The sequence below is a fragment of the Ovis aries genome, chromosome 24 (assembly GCF_016772045.2).
Source record: "Ovis aries strain OAR_USU_Benz2616 breed Rambouillet chromosome 24, ARS-UI_Ramb_v3.0, whole genome shotgun sequence".
Taxonomy (NCBI): domain Eukaryota; kingdom Metazoa; phylum Chordata; class Mammalia; order Artiodactyla; family Bovidae; genus Ovis; species Ovis aries.
The window spans coordinates 22,758,151-22,776,222 of record NC_056077.1 but is presented as its reverse complement, the minus strand read 5'-3'; the positions used below and the strand labels follow the sequence as shown (position 1 = coordinate 22,776,222).

Below are 18,072 nucleotides of genomic sequence, written 5' to 3'. Positions count from 1 at the left end.
CCAGAGCCATTAAGGAAACCCATTGTAGTCTCTACCTAGTGCTTCTGGACCTATTACTGCTCGCTGCTGGACACAGATTGCGTAAGCCATGTATGGTAAGTGCAATTTAGAACTTTAAGACTTATTCAACCAGGAATCAAATTAACCTCAATTCCTTATTTCTGGCCACCTATTATCAGCCCACAAATGAAGTCTACTTTCCATGTTTACTTCAGGATTTTATATATACAGTTCAGTTTATACTCAAGACTCAAAGGATACTTTAAATAGGGAAATGGAAGAGGGAAGTGAAGAGTCTGGACACACTTTCCTCCATGTAAGGCAAACACTCAACATTTGAAAAGTTTACTGAAAACTTTTATTGTAATCAAAAAGTGACATAACAGGGTTGTAATGAATTCAGCAAATCATTCTGCTGATATTTTAGAACTGATATCAGCTTTTGCCAGGCAATTAAAAAAATTCAAATGTGAAAATTTCACAGTACAGTAAACTCCACCCCAACTAATTAATGGTGGTTAAAAATAATAGGCCCTAGCAAAACCTCTCATGTTACATGGTCACAACTCACAATTCTGTACAAAAGTTCGTGTTATAAAGCTCTGATGTAAAAATCAAATAATCAAGCAGCAATATTTTAAGTGCAGCACAGGGTCTTCCGTATCATTATTTACAAGGCTTGAATCTCTTTACATTATAACAAAATTTAATACAGATGACTTAGGAATTAAGTCAATTTTTAAAAATCTGCCCTTCTACACAGTGACAGATTTCACTTTTTGGTCATCCTTCTCCTTCTCCTTTTCTTTATCTTTGCTCTTCTTTGACTTCTTTTTCTTATGTTTGTGTTTTTGGCTTTTTTCCAATTCTGCTTCAGTGCCTGCATGCTTCTTATGCTTCTTATGCTTTTTATGTTTCTTGTGCTTTTTCTTTTCCTTCTTCTTCTTCTTCTTCTTGCTGTCCTGACTTTCTGCAGAGCTGGCACTGCTGCTGTGGCTCCGGGTTTGGCTTCCAGAAGGGCTGTGACTTCTGCTTGGACTGACACTCGGGCTGCTCTGACTCTGGCTCCTGGTGACGCCTGCCTGGCTGACTGCTGCCGTGTCCAGGCTCTCCTTTGCTTTCTCGACTACTTTATCTTTCAGTTCCTTAGAAACCTTCCCTGCAGCTTCTTCCTCTTTTATAGACACATTGCTTTCACTGTCACTTTCATTATAGTCTGGTTCAAAAGCAGCTTCATCAGTTTCTCTAGTTAAGTCAGAAGACAGTCGAAAGGAGTGACTTACCTGGGGCTTAGGCTTGATGGTGTTCTTATCAATTTGCCCAGTAACTTGCTCTTTCTCAATCTGTGGGTCAGGTGGGTTAAGTATACTAAGTGATTTATTGCCACTTGACTCTTTATTGTTCTTTGCCTCTAACATATGTTTCTCACGGTCTTTACAGGGATTTTTATCTAAAGATTTTGTCTCTTCACTTAAGCGTTTAGGATCGTAAGTGGCTTTATGATCATGAGGTTTTTTGTCTCTCGTGGGACTAGAATTACTTTTTTTGGACTCTCCTGTTCCTTTTTTAGGCAACTCTCTCTCCTCCCTTGGCTTAGCTTTTTGTCCAGACGCAGAGTCTTTACTCCGAGGAGGAGAGTCTTTTCTTCTTGTTAATTCATTCCTCTCGTCTCTACGTTTGGAACTTGAATGCTCTCTGTTGTCATAATCTGTTTTTTTGTCTCTGTTGGGAGTAAAGTCTTTATTTGAGGACCCTCGAATGGAATCATGCTTATCTTCTTTTCCAGAAGTTCTAGTCTCTTTGGAAGACTGAGACAGACTTTTGAAATTTCCTTGCTCGTTCAGACGTTCCAGATTACTATCTTTCTCTGGCTGAGTGCTGTTGTTCTTTCTCTTTTCTGGGTTTTCCTTTTCCAATACTGAGTGATCGCGATCTTTGGTTTTCCCTTTTTCACTAGATGCAGAGTTTTTTGAACTTTTGACCTCATGCTGTGCAATTTCATGGCTCACCTCCTTGGTGAGTTTCTGAATTTTCTCTGATGATTCACTCTCTTTTTCAGTATACTTGATTGCATTTGGTGGTTTAGTGCTAACATTTTTTATAACACTGGCAGGTTTTCCTACACTTGATATAGGCTGTGAGGTGGATTTAACATCTTCTTCTTCAGATTCAAAGTCATCTTTATCCCATTTGGATTGGGGAACCTGGATCATAATGATAACATCTTCAGCAGGAGCTGTGTTGTCATTATTATATTCTTCCATTGTTTTAATGACAGTTCGCTTTGTATCTGTTTTTTCTTCAGATTTCCGCACAGGACTGCCTCCAGTCGAACTGGTACTAGAAAGAATTAAAATATTTTTTATTCAATGAAGAACTCATAACTGTTAAACACTGATGAGTATAAAAAGACTTAAATACGATAAATGCCCTTTCAAGTTTCAAAAGCCCACTTATCTGCTCTAAGATATGTATATACGATTACATAAAAGTAAGTGTGGCTCACTCCCAAAATCTACTTAGCATCTATTATCTTTTAACAATTGTTATCCTCAAAGACAAGAGTAACCAGCTAACCCCTAACATCAATACATTCTCAAGGAACATATTCTCCTTTTCTCACCCCCGCCATTATCAGATACCTGGTATAATCCACAATGAAACCCTCCCCCCACCCCCCTCCCCAATTATCAGATACCTGGTATAATCCACAAGTGTTGAGCTGGATCCTTCAGTTCCAGTCACTTTTCGCCTGACCTTTCCTTTGATTTTTTCTTGTTTCACTTTGCCGGATGTTGATTCCAACTTTTCAGAGGGTTCTTTTGTGTTACATACATTTTCTGTACTTCCAATTTTTTTACCAGTTTCTCTGTTAAGCTTGATTTTTTTGGCCGGAGCAGCTGATGATGAAATTTTGTCTTTTTCAGGTGTCCTATCCATCTTTTCAATATCAAGCTCCATTTTGCGCTTGGGTGATGGTTTCACTATTTCAGTTACTTCTAATTTAGAGATTTTCATTGAAGATGACTCAAAATCTTTATCTACACTTTTTTCTTCAGTTTTTCTCTTCCTTTTTTCTCCCTTGCTATCAAGTGGCTTACTTTTCTCATTAGGCTTCCTGGCCTTTTCTTCCTTACTAGTTCCCTTCTCTGACTTGATGTCTTTGGAGTAGTCCTTCTTCACTTTTTCCTCTTTGACTGGCTTTGTCTCCTGGTGCTCCTTTACTGGCTTTGAGTGAGCCTTTCTGGGGGTACCAACCGTCTTTTCATCTTTTTGAGAGGAAGATGACGATTTCACATTGTCAGTCTTCGGGGTCTCCTCTTTGGCTTTTTTAAGTGGAGGTTCAGATCGAGGAGATTTTTCACGCTCTCCATCTAGTTTTTCTTGGGGTCCTTTAGCAGGTTTTACAACAGTTTCTTTTTTGGATACAGTAGACCCATCATTTTTCCGTTTGGTCTTGTCACCTTTTGCTTTAGGTTTATCTTTTTCTCTCTTGTCTTTCTCAGACACTGATTTAAAAGTAATGGATTCGGCATCCATTGGTTCGTCTCTAACAGGTGTAGCATCATCTCTACTTGGGAGAACAAACAAGGAGTCCGTTTTACTTTCCTCACCACTTGTAGGCTCTCTTGACTTCCTAGAAGTGTCTAGTAACTCTGGGTTTAGAAAGCCTTCACTTTCTTCCCCCTTTCTTCTTTTTCGATGTTTCTTATGTTTATTTCCTTTACCATCTCCTGGAGCACTTTCACCTTCCTTGTCTTTTGACTTCGTATTATCCTTCTGATTGTGACTGTCTCTTGATGAAAGCTTTTCTGGATAGTTGCCAGCTACGTTTCGACTTCTATGACTCTGCCCACCAGAGTAATCCTCTCTGCGGCCTCTTGTGAAGGGAGAATTCCTAAGGTTAAGCGGTAAGAATCTTTCTGGAGAAAAGGTCTCTCTATTTGCTGATGGTCTAGGCTGTGCTCCAGTAGCATAGCCTTTGTAATATTTTTCATACCACTCTCGATATTTTCTCTCCCATTCTCGATAACGTTCTTTCTCAAATGGGTCTCTAAAGTCAACACTCCTCCCGTAATAAGCTTTCATGTCATAAGGTGGTGGAACTTCTCTGAATCTGTTAAAATATTCACGCTCTGTTTCTCCTTGGGGTACATTACGTTTATTAGGAGACTGTCCCCTAAATGCTTGAGGAGATCTTGATCGTGAATGATACCGTCTATATGGAGGTGACCTTGACCTAGATCGATGATACCCGTGCGATCTAGACCGTGAACGGTAATTTCGACTCTTTCCTCTGCCTCTTCTGGGGTATGGAGGTGATCGTGAATAGGAACGAGAATGTGAGCGGCTAAATGATCGAGAATAAGAACGTGACCGCGTTGAACCAGATCTTGATTTAGAATAAGTATACGAACTTCTTGAATAGGATGAACCACTATAGGGAGACTTGGACCTAAAAAAAACAAAACAATAATTGATAGTTGAGAAATATATACTAAATAAAATACAGGTTTTTGCATTCAGATATGTTCTCCTCATGGTTCCATATTTCTTTATAGAAAGTTTCATCTTAGATGATTAAAGAGGCATAGTGACCTCTACTGGAATGGAACAAAGTACACAAAGATCAGAGCAATCACTTGTTGCAAAACAAAAGTGAAGTCTTAATAATTAGAGTGAAGTGCATTAATGTACCGTGAATTATATGAGCTAATCAACACTAAACAAAATGCCAATTTAAATTTTACTTCCTAACTGATTATTTTAAGTAGCAGTGATTTTTTTTCTTTTTGTCCTTTATTGGCCAACAGTCTAGATTTAAAAGGAACCATATTTCGAGCATAAGCTTAAAATAGAAGTATTCTAAACAAGCTTCTAGGGAATTTTTATAATTCAGTTTTTCTATCAATAAAGCAATTTGTAGTCTACTGTTATTTCATAATTACACAGGTTAATGTTCCAGCAGAAAGCTGTAGCCTTAAGTAAGAGGGTCCTCAGAAATGTATTATTTGGCTACTCCCCTATTTCTTTCCTTCTATAAACATTTCCCAATTTTTGCATACTATAAATAACTTCAAGGGACAAGGGTAATTTAATCCCCATAACTGCTAGTTCTACACAATAGAATTTACAGTGAGAAATTATTTCAATAAACAGATACTGGGAAATAAGCTACATTTCCATTTCTATAAACCTAGACCGAATCAGAAAAATTCCATAACTGTGATGTTATTTATATCCATAGCTAATCCCTGGATATTCAAAGTCCCATTTGCAATTCTGTTGTGAAGGCTTGCAAAACACTAACCTGGAAAATGAGCGCCTACGCTCCTTTTGAATCTTTTTGTATTCCATCAATTCCTTAGCAAAATCATTTGTAAACTCATCTAGCTTGGACTTTTTCTTTTCCCTAGTAAAATAAAGTTAAAGAGTGAAAGTTAACAAAAACCATTTAAGAAAACTAACAAGACAAATGTAATTAGATTATGAATGAAATGAATGAAATTGCCATTAGTTTTCCACTTTAAAACTACAAATAACTAGGAATCCCTGAGGAAGTTGCTTGTATGACTTGGTTTAATTTTTAGGTGATTTTTCTTACACTAACTGGAAACACTGGAAAATGCTTCCAAAGATACCTGTTTAATGTTACATCAGAAAATGAAAGTGTAGAGTAATTTCAAGTTAGAACACTTACTCTTCTTTTAGTCGCCGTTGCTCTCTATAGAATTCTTCCCTGGACAAAGGTGGAGCTTGTGTTGTTGGGATGGTATTAGAATGAGCAGTCTGTACTCCAGATGACACCCAAGGTGCTGATAAATTGGCTGGAGCTGGAGGAAATCCTGGAGGGGGAACACTATACCCAGCAGGTGGTGGCTGGCCAGGAGGAAACTGAGGAGAGAACTGCGGAGGAGGAACACCTGGGAGAGGAAGTGTGTGGGGAGGAGGAGGATACAAGGGAGGGGGTGGGACAGGCACAAAAACTGGAGTTGCTGGCAGTGACGGGCCTTGAGTTCTCTGTGATCTTTCGCTGTGATGCCGTCCACGGTTTATACTTCTGGAAAAATAATTCCGAGATATTAAAGCATCTGAGATAAGTAAGCTGATCTTTTCTACCCCAAAACTATTTAAATAAACATCAGGACACTGATGTAATTTGAATGTAAAGGTAACATCATTCATATGTTAAAAACAACTTTTCAGGCCAGTTAGGGACCGAGAGGATATACATTTACAAGGCCTTCTTTATATGGAGACGCTGTGTTTAAATGGAGAAAGAAATGGCAACTCACTCCAGTATTCTTGCCTGGAGAATCCCATGGACGGAGGAGCTTGGTGGGCTAGAGTCCACGGGTCGCAAAGAGTCGGACACGACTGAGCGACATCACTTTCACTGTATTTAAAAGTTCTCTTGTGAAGTTCCAATGATCACTTCACAATGATCTCTTGTTACTTCCTAATCCATCATTTAAAGGAGCTAATAGGTTAAAGCCTCTGTGATCTGGTTCTCCCCAAAATGCCTACTAAGATTAAGTTTAAATGAAGAAAACCCACTTCCTATAATCTTTTTGAGTAAATATGTAAAGACCCTTCAAACTAGAACAAATATTAGTTTAACATTTGTAATCAGTAACTGAAAATCTGTTTTATTCTGACAGTTATAAGTGCTAAAATTCTGCCTCATCAAAGAAATAGTGGCTTAAAAAAAAAGTGTGTTTATTTCTGTTAAGCTTTTTAAAAGGATCTTTAAATTACAGGTAACTAGTATACAACAGCAGCAGTAGGGGTTTGGATTTTAAGCCTCTTTTCAGAGAGTCTGATTTAGTAAATATCCTATTAAATATGTGATTTAGCAGCAAAACAGTAGTTATCTTTCATAAGCTTAGTAATTCTCTTTGGTGCACTAGAAGATATCCTTAAGAATGACCTAGAGAGTAAAACTTATATGGGTTACTTCTTAGATTGGCACTGCTTGTGTATCTCCAGAGCAAGGGTCCCTAACAATTTCCTGTCTCTTCTTTTGGAAGAAAAGATGGCAGAAGACTGGGACAACTGAGTCCAGGGGAGAAATATGCGCAATTCTTCACACTTAGGAGTTGAACTGGTTACCATTCACTTTAGATTAATGACAATACCGTAAACATTGTATACGCTTTACTGACTTCCCTTTACACTCAACAGAGATAAGCCAATATTCTGCTATGTGCTGACAAGGAGAAAGTAGTCCTAAGAAGGAGTAGCAAAGATGTAGCCTTAAAAAACTAACATTTAAAATACTAAATGTAACATTCTTTCACAGGCCTCTCAAGCACAACTAAAGATTTAAGTGAGGTATCTGAAAACCAAATGAACTCATTCCCCTTGCCACTGCTATGCTTTAATTTTTGTTATATTTTTCAGTTTGTCATCAGATTACTGTTATTCAAGATTTTTAGCAAGCCTACCTGTAGCAGCTTCTCTCTCCTCTTCTAATTTGCTGTGGTGGAGAAACCAAGTATCCAAGTTTGTTGGAGCTGTGTGGAAAGATAAAATAGGCTTGAGTATAATACATGATTTTTTTGTGCACAGACTTTAAGATAACTATTTTTTAACTATTCTGGAAACTTTTCTTACTCCCTGACCCTGATTCTTGCTTGTTCCAGATAGAGAGAGATGAGCAAGCATTACGTGTACCTGAATATTTTTTTCTGATGAACATTATAAACAATGAAGCCTCAATATAAACTTCATGCAGTATATTTTAATTAGCATTTTATAAGTTACTCTGAACTTCCTGTGTTTTGTTTTTAAAAAGATCCCATGTACTTAAAAAAAATTATGCATTTATTTATTGGCTGTGCTGGATTGCTGCTCAGGCTTTTCTCTGCTTGTGGTGAGCAGGGGTTATTCTTTGTTGCAGTGTGCAGGCTTCTCATTGGGGTGGCTTCTCTTGTTGCACAGCATGGACTCTAGGGTGCATGCACTTCAGCAGTTACAAACCCTGGGCTCAACAGTTGCAGTTCCTGGGCTCTAGAGTACAGGCTCAACAGTTGTGGTGTATGGGCGTGGTTGATCTCAGGCATGTGGGATGTCCTCAGACCAGGCATCAAAACCCTGCGTTGGCAGGTGGGTTCTTCACCAGTGAGCCACCAGGGAGGCCTTGAACTTAATTGTTACAGAAAAGAGTTGTTTTATCTGCTGGGAACTATATGGAGGTGTCTGACATGTGACGTAAGTAGCACCATTCCAATTCTACAGATGAGGCAATGGAAGCTGAGAAGCACAATCGCACACTCACTGTCATACAGCTAGTAAATGCAGGAGCTGGGATTCAAACCGAGATCTGTCTTCAAATCCCATATTCTTTCTACTGATATATTCGTATGTATGTGTATTAGTCCCTCAATCGTGGCTGACTCTGTAGCCCACCAGGATCTTCTATGTCCAGGCAAGAATACTGGAGTGGGTAGCCATTCCCTTCTCCAGGGGAATCGTCCCAATCCAGGGACTGAACCTGGGTCTCCCACACTGCAGGCAGATTCTTCACCATCTGAGCCACCAGGGAAGCCTTTCCTACTGATATATTCTTAACATACTTTTTCTATAATGAGTCTGATTTATCTTTCAAACAAAAAGATCAAAGTTTTAGAATATAAGCCAGTTTATATAAATTTATGAGCTATATAAACAATTATATAAAACAATATATAAATCTGAATTTTTTGCTTTTTCTTCTGAGAGGAGGAAGGACTTATTACAGGGACCGTTCACAACGCATGTCTCTCTTACCTTATAGATTTTATTTTTTTGACTTGAATGAGTACTTTCTATAACTTTAATGAGTGTATAACTTGGTATAACTTTATTTTTTATTAAAAAAAAAAACTTTTTTTAAAATTTTTATTTTACTTTACAGTACTATATTGGTTCTTATAGATTTTAATATGCAACAGAATTTAACTGAACTACTCAAAATGAGAAATTTTGTGATTGATACACTTTAAAAAAATTTGTATAAGTTTATATTTATTTTAGAAAACACTTCTTCATATAGTCTTGAGTTTGTGACATTTTACATAAAAACTGTAAACTACGGCATATAAAAGTTTATAATAAAAGACACTCAGCAACATACCACTTAGATTGTAATTTTTATTTCTGGTTTGAAAGCAATCATCTGAAGATTATGTGAAACATATACTTACTGTTCCCAACCTGGTCGACCACCACCTGGACGAGCAGCATTTATTCTTACTGGACCTTGGACAAAAAAATAAGGACAACTAAATATAAAATTACATGCTGAATAAAGCTAAAATTATTTTTTAAGGGAAATAGTTCAAACCAAAATGATTTTATACTCACCAGTTGTGGGGATCAATTGTCCATGCAATAATGACTGTCCAAGCAAAGAGGGGGTTCCAAGTACAGGCACCTGGTAACCCTTTAGGAAAAAAACACAAATAGTTAAAAAAAAACAAAACAAAAAACTCTACTGTAATAATATAAAAAGGTCTCCAAATTTAAAAGCCAATGAAACTTACCTTCTCTTCCATAAGAGCAGTAATTGCAATTGAAGAAGCTCCCTTTGAATGCTCTGATGCAAGTGCTGCAGCTGGCAGTATTTTATTATCAGAATCCCTAGAAAATAATTTACAACATTACAAGGTCATTAGAAACGGAGAATTAAAGGTACAAACTTCCAGTTATATAAGATACGTAAGTACTCAGGATATAATGTACAACATGATGACTGTAGGTAACACAGCTGTATGGTATACTGGAAAGCTGTTAAGAGAGATTAGATCCTAAGAGTTCTCATCACAAGGAGGTGAGAACTCTTATTTCACAATATGTGTAAGTCAAATCAGCATGCTGTATGCCTTAAAGTTCAATGAGAATATTTTTGAAGAAAAATTCCATTATTACAAACATTGAGTCATATTTAAAGGCCTCAAACACTTGCAGAGAGGAGCAACCTCATGTCCAAGGAGCGGCGGCTGCGCAGGCAAAGGAGAGCCGAGAGGAGCTACTCCACGTTCAAGGTCAGGAGGGTGGGGCAGTCAGGAGATACCCCTCGTCCAAGGTAAGGAGCAGCAGCTGCACCTTGCTGGAGCAGCCATGAAGAGATACCCCACGTCCAAGGTAAGAGAAACCCAAGTAAAACAGTAGGTGTTGCGAGAGGGCATCAGAAGGCAGACACACTGAAACCATAATTACAGAAGACTAGTCAATCTGATCACACAGACCAGAGCCTTGTTTAACTCAATGAAACTAAGCCATGCCGTGTGGGGCCACCCAAGATGGGAGGGTCATGGTGGAGAGGTCTGACAGAATGTGGTCCACTGGATAAGGGAATGGCAAACCGTGTCACTTTCTTGCCTTGAGAACCCCATGAATAGTATGAAAAGGCAAAATGAAAGGATACTGAACAGGGAACTCCCTGGGTCGGTAGGTGCCCAATATGCTACTGAAGATCAGTGGAGAATTAATTCCACAAAGAATGAAGGGATGGAGCTAAAGCAAAAACAATACCCAGTTGTGGATGTGACTGGTGATAGAAGAAAGGTCCAATGCTGTAAAGAGCAATACTGCATAGGAACCTGGAATTTCAGGTCCATAAATCAAGGCAAATTGGAAGTGGTCAAACAAGAGACGGCAAGAGTGAACGTCAACATTCTAGGAATGAGTGAACTAAAATGGACTGGAATGGGTGAATTTAACTCAGATGACCATTGTATCTACTTCTGTGGGCAGCAATCCCTTAGAAGAAATGGAATAGCCATTATAGTCAACAAGAGAGTCCGAAATGCAGTACTTGGATGCAATCTCAAAAATGACAGAATGATCTCTGTTTGTTTCCAAGGCAAACCATTCAGTATCACAGTAATCCAAGCCTATACCCCAATCAGTAACGCTGAAGTTGAATGGTTCTATGAAGACCTACAAGATCTTTCAGAACTAACACCCAAAAAAGATGTTCTTTTCATTATAGGGGACTGGAATGCAAAAGTAGGAAGTCAAGAAACACCTGGAGTAACAGGCAAATTTGGCCTTGGAGTATGGGATGAAGCAGGGCAAAGGCTAAGAGTTTTGCCGAGAACGCACTGGTCATAGCAAACGCCCTTTTCCAACAACACAAGAGAAGACTCTACACACGGACATCACCAGATGGTCAACACCGAAATTGGATTGATTATATTCTTTGCAGCCAAAGATGGAGAAGCTCTATACAGTCAGCAAATACAAGACTGGGAGCTAACTGTGGCTCAGATCATGAACTCCCTCTTGCCAAATTCAGATTTATATTGAAGAAAGTAGGGAAAACCACTAGACCATTCAGGTATGACTTAAATCAAATCCCTTACAATTATACAGTGGAAGTGAGAAATAGATTTAAGGGACTAGATCTGATAGAGTGCCTGAAAAACTATGGACGGAGGTTTGTGACACTGTACAGGAGACAGGGATCAAGACCATCCCCATGGAAAAGAAATGCAAAAAAGCAAAATGGCTGTCTGAGGAGGCCTTACAAATAGCTGTGAAAAGGAGGGAAGCAAAAAGCAAAGGAGAAAAGGAAAGATAAGCATCTGAATGCAGAGTTCCAAAGAATAACAAGAAGAGATGAGAAAGCCTTCCTCAGCGATCAATGCAAAGAAATAGAGGAAAACAACAGAATGGGAAAGACTAGAGATCTCTTCAAGAAAATCAGAGACACCAAGGGAACATTTCATGCAAAGATGGGCTCAATAAAGGATAGAAATGGTATGGACCTAACAGAAGCAGAAGATATTAAGAAGAGGTGGCAAGATACACAGGAGAATTGTACAAAAAAGATCTTCACGACCCGGATAATCATAATGGTGTGATCACTCATCTAGAGCCAGACATCCTGGAATGGGAAGTCAAGTGGGCCTTAGAAAGCATCATTATGAACAAAGCTAGTGGAGGTGATGGAATTCCAGTGGAGCTCTTTCAAATCCTGAAAGATGATGCTGTGAAAGTGCTGCACTCAATATGCCAGCAAATTTGGAACACTCAGCAGTGGCCACAGGACTGGAAAAGGCCCATTTTCATTCCAATTCCAAAGAAAGGCAATGCCAAAGAATGCTCAAACTACCGCACAATTGCACTCATCTCACATGCTAGTAAAGTAATGCTCAAAATTCTCCAAGCCAGGGTGCACCAGTTCATGAACCGTGAACTTCCAGATGTTCAAGCTGGTTTTACAAAAAGCAGAGGAATAGAGATCAAATTGCCAACACCCGCTGGATCATCGAGAAAGCAAGAAAAGCTAGAGTTCCAGAAAAATATCTATTTCTGCTTTATTGACAAAGCCTTTGACTGTGTGGATCACAATAAACTGTGGAAAATTCTGAAAGAGATGGGAATACCAGACCACCTCACCTCTCTCTTGAGAAACCCCTGTATGGAGGTCAAGAAACAACAGTTAGAACTGGACATGGAACAACAGACTGGTTCCAAATAGGAAAAGGAGTACGTCAAGGCTGTATATTGTCATCCTGCTTATTTAACTTATATGCAGAGTACATCATGAGAAACACTGGGCTGGAAGAAGCACAAGCTGGAATCAAGATTGCCGGGAGAAATATCAATTACCTCAGATATGCAGATGACACCACCCTTATGGCAGAAAGTGAAGAACTAAAAAGCCTCTTGATGAAAGTCAAAGAGGAGAGTGCAAAAGTTGACTTAAAGCTCAACATTCAGAAAACTAAGATCGTGGCTTTTGGTCCCATCACTTCATGACAGACAGGTGGGAAAACAGTGGAAACAGTGTCAGACTTTATTTTTTGGGCTCCGAAATCACTGCAGATGGTGACTGCAGCCATGAAATTAAAAGACGCTTACTCCTTGGAAGGAAAAGTTATTACCAACCTAGAGAGCATATTCAAAAGCAGAGATATTACTTTGCCAACAAAGGTCTGTCTAGTCAAGGCTATGGTTTTCCAGTGGTCATGTATGGATGTGAGAGTTGGGACTGTGCAGAAAGCTGAGCACCGAAGAATTGACACTTTTGAACTGTGGAGAAGAGATCTCGAGAGTCCCGTAGACTGAAAGGAGATCTAACCAGTCCATCCTAAAGGAGATCAGTCCTGGGTGTTCACTGGAGGGACTGATGCTGAAACTGAAACTCCAATACTTTGGCCACCTCATGTGAAGAGTTGACTCGTTGGAAAAGACCCTAACACTGGGAGGGATTGGGGGCAGGAGGAGAAGGGGACGACAGAGGATGAGATGGCTGGATGGCATCACCAACTTGAAGGACATGAATTTGGGTGAACTCCAGGAGCTGGTGATAGACAGGGAGGCCTGGTGTGCTGCAATTCATAGGGTTGCAAAGAGACACAACTGAGAGTGAACTGAACTGAACTGAAACACTTGCAGAGTTTGGAAAATAACAGATCAGCAGAAGATGTTTGCAGCACACAAATGTTCTTACTTCAGGAATGTATTATCTGTGGTGGTGATAGGATTATAAGGTTTCCTTTTGCATATAACTAATAAAAATTATTAAAGGAAAAACATTAAAATTACATCTTGTTGTTCCTAACACTGTTCTCCATCACACTTGCATTAAGATGAGTTTAAATCAAAGATGAAGAAAACTTCTGGGGAAAATGAGCCAGATGGGACTTTTGAAGAGTTCTTCATATGTAAGTAAAATGTATGATGAAGGAATCTCCTAAAAAGTACAATCTATGAAATGATAGAACTGGTGCAGTTTTAAGACTACTAAAGCTTAGAAAAAAAAAAGTTGCAAAACCAAAAAAAGAAAAGGATTTAGAGTTAAATTCTACTTCCAGCTCTATTAAATCAAAAAGGTACTCTAAGGTAAAGTCAATGAATAGTAGACCATTCCCACTATTAATCAAATAAAAGGTTGAACTAGATCAGCGGGATTTTATTCTTTTTCATTATGATTTGTCACACGGTACTGAATAGTTTCCCGTGCTATACAGTAGGATCTTGTTGTTTATCCATTCTATATACAGTAGTTTACAGGGATCTCTTTAGTATACTTGTAAAGGTCCTACTCCTAAAAATTTTGCTCCTGGGAACATACCCCTGGCATCTTAATTTTTCAAAGCTGGTTCATTTTTTAAGACTTGGACTTACAGAGCCTCTGGACTATACAGTCATAGGTCCCTTTCGTTTCAGAAGCGGTAGGATTTAAGTGAGGTTTTGCTACTCTCCTACATAATTATGCTCCAAAACAATTATTTCTGACCTTTCTACCAGTGTTTCATCCCCTCCGCTCTGTTCTTAGTTCTACTCAGATCTACTGTTTTTCAATACCGTCATCATGACCATAAGTGAACTCTCCCCTCCTGTGAACTGCAAAGCTGTTATGGGATACTATTCAACATTTAAGAGGGGTTGCTGGCAATCTGTATAGTTTCTGACTTTGGGACATTTAATCATTTACAAATGAATCTCTTTTATCTGTCTATTCCTCCAGTAAGACTAAGTCATTTCTTTTTTTTTTTTTCATTTGGCCATGCTGTGTGGCTTACGGGATCTCAGATACCCAAAAGGAATTAAACCCATGCTCCAGCAATTCAACAGCCACGTCCTAATCACTGGACTGCCAGGGAATTCCAAAAGACTAAGTCATTTCTTACAAGTCACCCACCTTACTGAGTACAGTAGGATGCTATAGACTGCCAGTCACTGCTGCTAAGTCACTTCAGTCGTGTCCGACCCTGTGCGACCCCAGAGATGGCAGCCCACCAGGCTCCCCCATCCCTGGGATTCTCCAGGCAAGAACATTGGAGTGGGTTGCCATTTCCTTCTCCAGTGCAGGAAAGTGAAAAGTGAAAGAAGTCACTCAGTCGTGTCCGACTCTCTGCAACCCCATGGACTGAAGCCTACCAGGCTCCTCCGTCCATGGGATTTTCCAGGCAAGAGTACTGGAGTGGGGTGCCATTGCCTTCTCTGGCAGTCACTAAAACAACAATTTAAGCAATATACAATAAACACAAACTATGTCTCTGGTCTCAGTTGTTTCCTAACAGTGAGAAATATAGACTTACCGAAAAGGTCCATCTGATTTTTCTGAGTGGACTGATATGGAGACTGTTGCAGTTATATCAGGTACGGGGGCTGGGGCAGAAGATGGATTTCCAGGGACAGGAGGGGCCAAAGACGACTGATTGGAGGTTAATGAAGACATAGATGAAGCCGAGTGAGTTGATGAGGACGTCACTGGAATCATCAGAGGATCTTGCTGTCTTGATATTGGAGATCTCATCAGAGGTTGTAGGTTCCGCTGGATGAGTGGTCTTGGAGGTGGTATTGGGGGAGGGGGTGGGGGTAACTGTTTTCTTAGTCTTTTCGTATAACCAGTTTCATTTTTGAAGTTATTAACAGCCTATAGACACCAAACATAAAAATGCAGAAAAAAATGTAGTATTTACTCAAGTACAGTTAAATCAAAAGGTTTTTTAAAAATTTTCATAAAAAGGGATATAAATATAGCTACCTGTCGTAAGAACTTATTGGCAATTAAAGCATCAGGAGAGACGTCATTCTGATGACATGTTGGACATGTATGTTCATCTGATTCCAAGAGTGCTGTCCTTATACCTATGTGTAAGATTTTAAATATTAACAAAAGCACAGTTAGGAACCCAGTTTTTGGCAATGAATTGAAAAGTGGTTTATATGTGTTCAGTTACATTACTATTTTCCAAGCACACATTACTAATCACTTCTATTCTTAGATTAAGAAATTTAAAGGTAAAATTTCTCTCCTGGTATCATTCCTTTGCTCTAACCTCTACCTTAAACACAGAATTAGTGGATATAAGTTAAACAAACATTTAAATTGAGAGAAAGGACACTCTTCGTCAAATACCATTCTCTTTGGTTAGCTCACATCTAGAGTATTATAGGAAAAAAAATAGAAATACAGCCTAGAAAAAGACAGAAACATTATGCTGTAAATACAGGGCTTTAAAAAAAGCAATCACATAGGAATACCCCAGTGGTCCAGTGGTTAGGACTCCACACTGCTGAGGGGCAGGGTTAAATACCTAGTTAGGGAGTTTAGATCTTATAAGCTTTGTGGCATAAACAAAATTTAAAAAGGCATCACTAGGAAAGGGCATTAAATATAGCAGAAGCATTATTCAGGCAAGGAAATCAGAACCATCTATAGCACAGCAGCTAAGAAGGAAAACAAAATTACAAAATTACAGATGCACTGCTTATGCTTCAGTGTAGCAAAAAAACCCAGCTATATAAGTGGTTTGTAAAACTTAAGACACACTCTGAAACAAGCCTTAAGTAACCTCTTCTTGACTTTTGTCTTCACTGAAGAGGCTCCATAACAAAGATTTGCATTCCAAAACTCTTGTTTTTCTTTTGGCTGCACCACATGGCATACAGCATCTTAGTGGATCTTAGTTCCCTGACCAGGGACTGAACACCATCCCCTCTAGCAGAAACACATGGAGTCTTAACTACTGGACCACAAAGGAAGTCCCCCAAAACAATCTTTAGAAATGAAAAGGACCAAAGCAGGACTGAGCAATCAAATTTTTAGATGACATTATTTTCATCTGGGTAAGAAGGGAAAAACTTAAGGAAAGTGGCAGAAGAGAATCAAGTGCTAATATAATATAAATGACTAGGAAAAAAGTCACAAGCAATCCCCTGGCAAGTGTTTGGGTAATATATGTTTACAGACCGTAGTTCTCAATCACCCTTTGGAATTTTAAACTATTTTTCACATTCCTAGAAAGGGACTTATTTTAAAAAAATACTTTGGAAATGTCTAAGGCCCCAAAAGCTTTTAAATTTCTCTATACCATTTAAAACACACTTGAAACAAAAATCCTACATTTTATAAAACTTCAGTAAAGACACCTTGATGAAGGTAAAGAAAGTGGTCAATTCTAAAGGACAAACAGACTTTTTTTAAAAAAAGGAACAATAAAAAGTTATTAAATGTTCACTGATGAATGTATCAATAATTCATACTTTATCATTAAAATATATACTGTTGCTAACAGCCTTTCCAAGGAAATACACACACTCTAAAATACATATCTTCAAAGGTTCAACAGTTCTTACATTCATCACAGTAACTGTTTCCACAGCAGGGAATGACAACAGCATCAGTCATAATATCTTTGCAGATGAGACACAACAACTCATCTGGGATAGGATCATCTTCTTCTGAAGATGATGATGGTTCCTCTGGTAAAAAAGGTGGTTTTTCTTTCTTCCCAATTGCATATGCTTCTCTGTAAAAGAAGGTCTTAGTGTTTTAACACTGTTATGGAAAAGTATTTCGAAGATATTTATATATTCTATTATACAATAGTGGGAACTTATAATCTAGTATGATGCCAAATTAGTTTATACAAGTGTAGTACTTTCCAAAATAAGAGAGCAGTTATGAATATCCTCCCCTAAACAAAAAGATATAAAACAAAATCCTAAGAGAACATAACAAAACATAAAGAAAAAAAAGCCACAAAATTGGCTAAAAGGATCTTAGATTCTGTATTTCTAAGAACTGTGAGTCAGAGTGGTACAGTGACACAATCAAGTACCACAAAGTTGTATTTAAATGGTAGAGACAGGATTTGAGCTTAAGTGATGACAATACCCTAATCACTATCCTCTAGCCTACCATGTTTCCTGGAAAAAGTTTTTTTCCTCCTGAGTCTAACAGTCTCCAAACCTGTGAAAATGCTAGTGTGAATGTCACAATACGGGAAGCTAAAATTGGTACTGACATTACACGATTAAGGTGGGTAATTCAAAGGAAATATGTCCCTAATCACATCAATAATTAATAAACAGAATTAGACTTCAAAACAGTGGTCTTATACTTAATATTATGAGAGATTAATCTATGTACAGACAGTTGAAGTAGGAAATGGCAATCCACTCCAACATTCCTGTCTAGAAAATTCCATGGACAGAGGAGCCTGGTGGGCTACAATCCATGGGGTCACAAAGAGTGGGACATGACTGAGCACAAGAAATATTAATGACTTAATTAGAAAAATGTGTAAAAAACTTAAAAGTAACACCTCATTAGATACTTGG

The 18,072-nt window shown here is 38.5% G+C and overlaps 1 protein-coding gene across 2 annotated transcripts in view; it reads right to left on the bottom strand.

Annotated features, from left to right (window-relative positions):
* Window positions 1-335: 335 nt before the first annotated feature.
* The window catches only part of RBBP6 (RB binding protein 6, ubiquitin ligase), a 37,215-nt gene continuing 19,478 nt past the window's right edge, over window positions 336-18,072 (bottom strand). The window contains exons 8-18 of one of the 2 annotated variants that reach the window (XM_004020844.6): window positions 17,086-17,258; window positions 15,491-15,594; window positions 15,042-15,379; window positions 9,528-9,624; window positions 9,349-9,427; window positions 9,189-9,243; window positions 7,449-7,517; window positions 5,702-6,061; window positions 5,312-5,413; window positions 2,699-4,456; window positions 336-2,340 (exon numbers count right to left, since the gene is read on the bottom strand). In XM_004020844.6, coding sequence (XP_004020893.1) covers window positions 756-2,340; window positions 2,699-4,456; window positions 5,312-5,413; window positions 5,702-6,061; window positions 7,449-7,517; window positions 9,189-9,243; window positions 9,349-9,427; window positions 9,528-9,624; window positions 15,042-15,379; window positions 15,491-15,594; window positions 17,086-17,258 — 4,720 coding nt within the window. In that variant the 3' untranslated portion in view covers window positions 336-755. The remainder of the gene's footprint in view (window positions 2,341-2,698; window positions 4,457-5,311; window positions 5,414-5,701; window positions 6,062-7,448; window positions 7,518-9,188; window positions 9,244-9,348; window positions 9,428-9,527; window positions 9,625-15,041; window positions 15,380-15,490; window positions 15,595-17,085; window positions 17,259-18,072) is intronic. The other variant, XM_004020845.5, reaches the window with a different exon arrangement.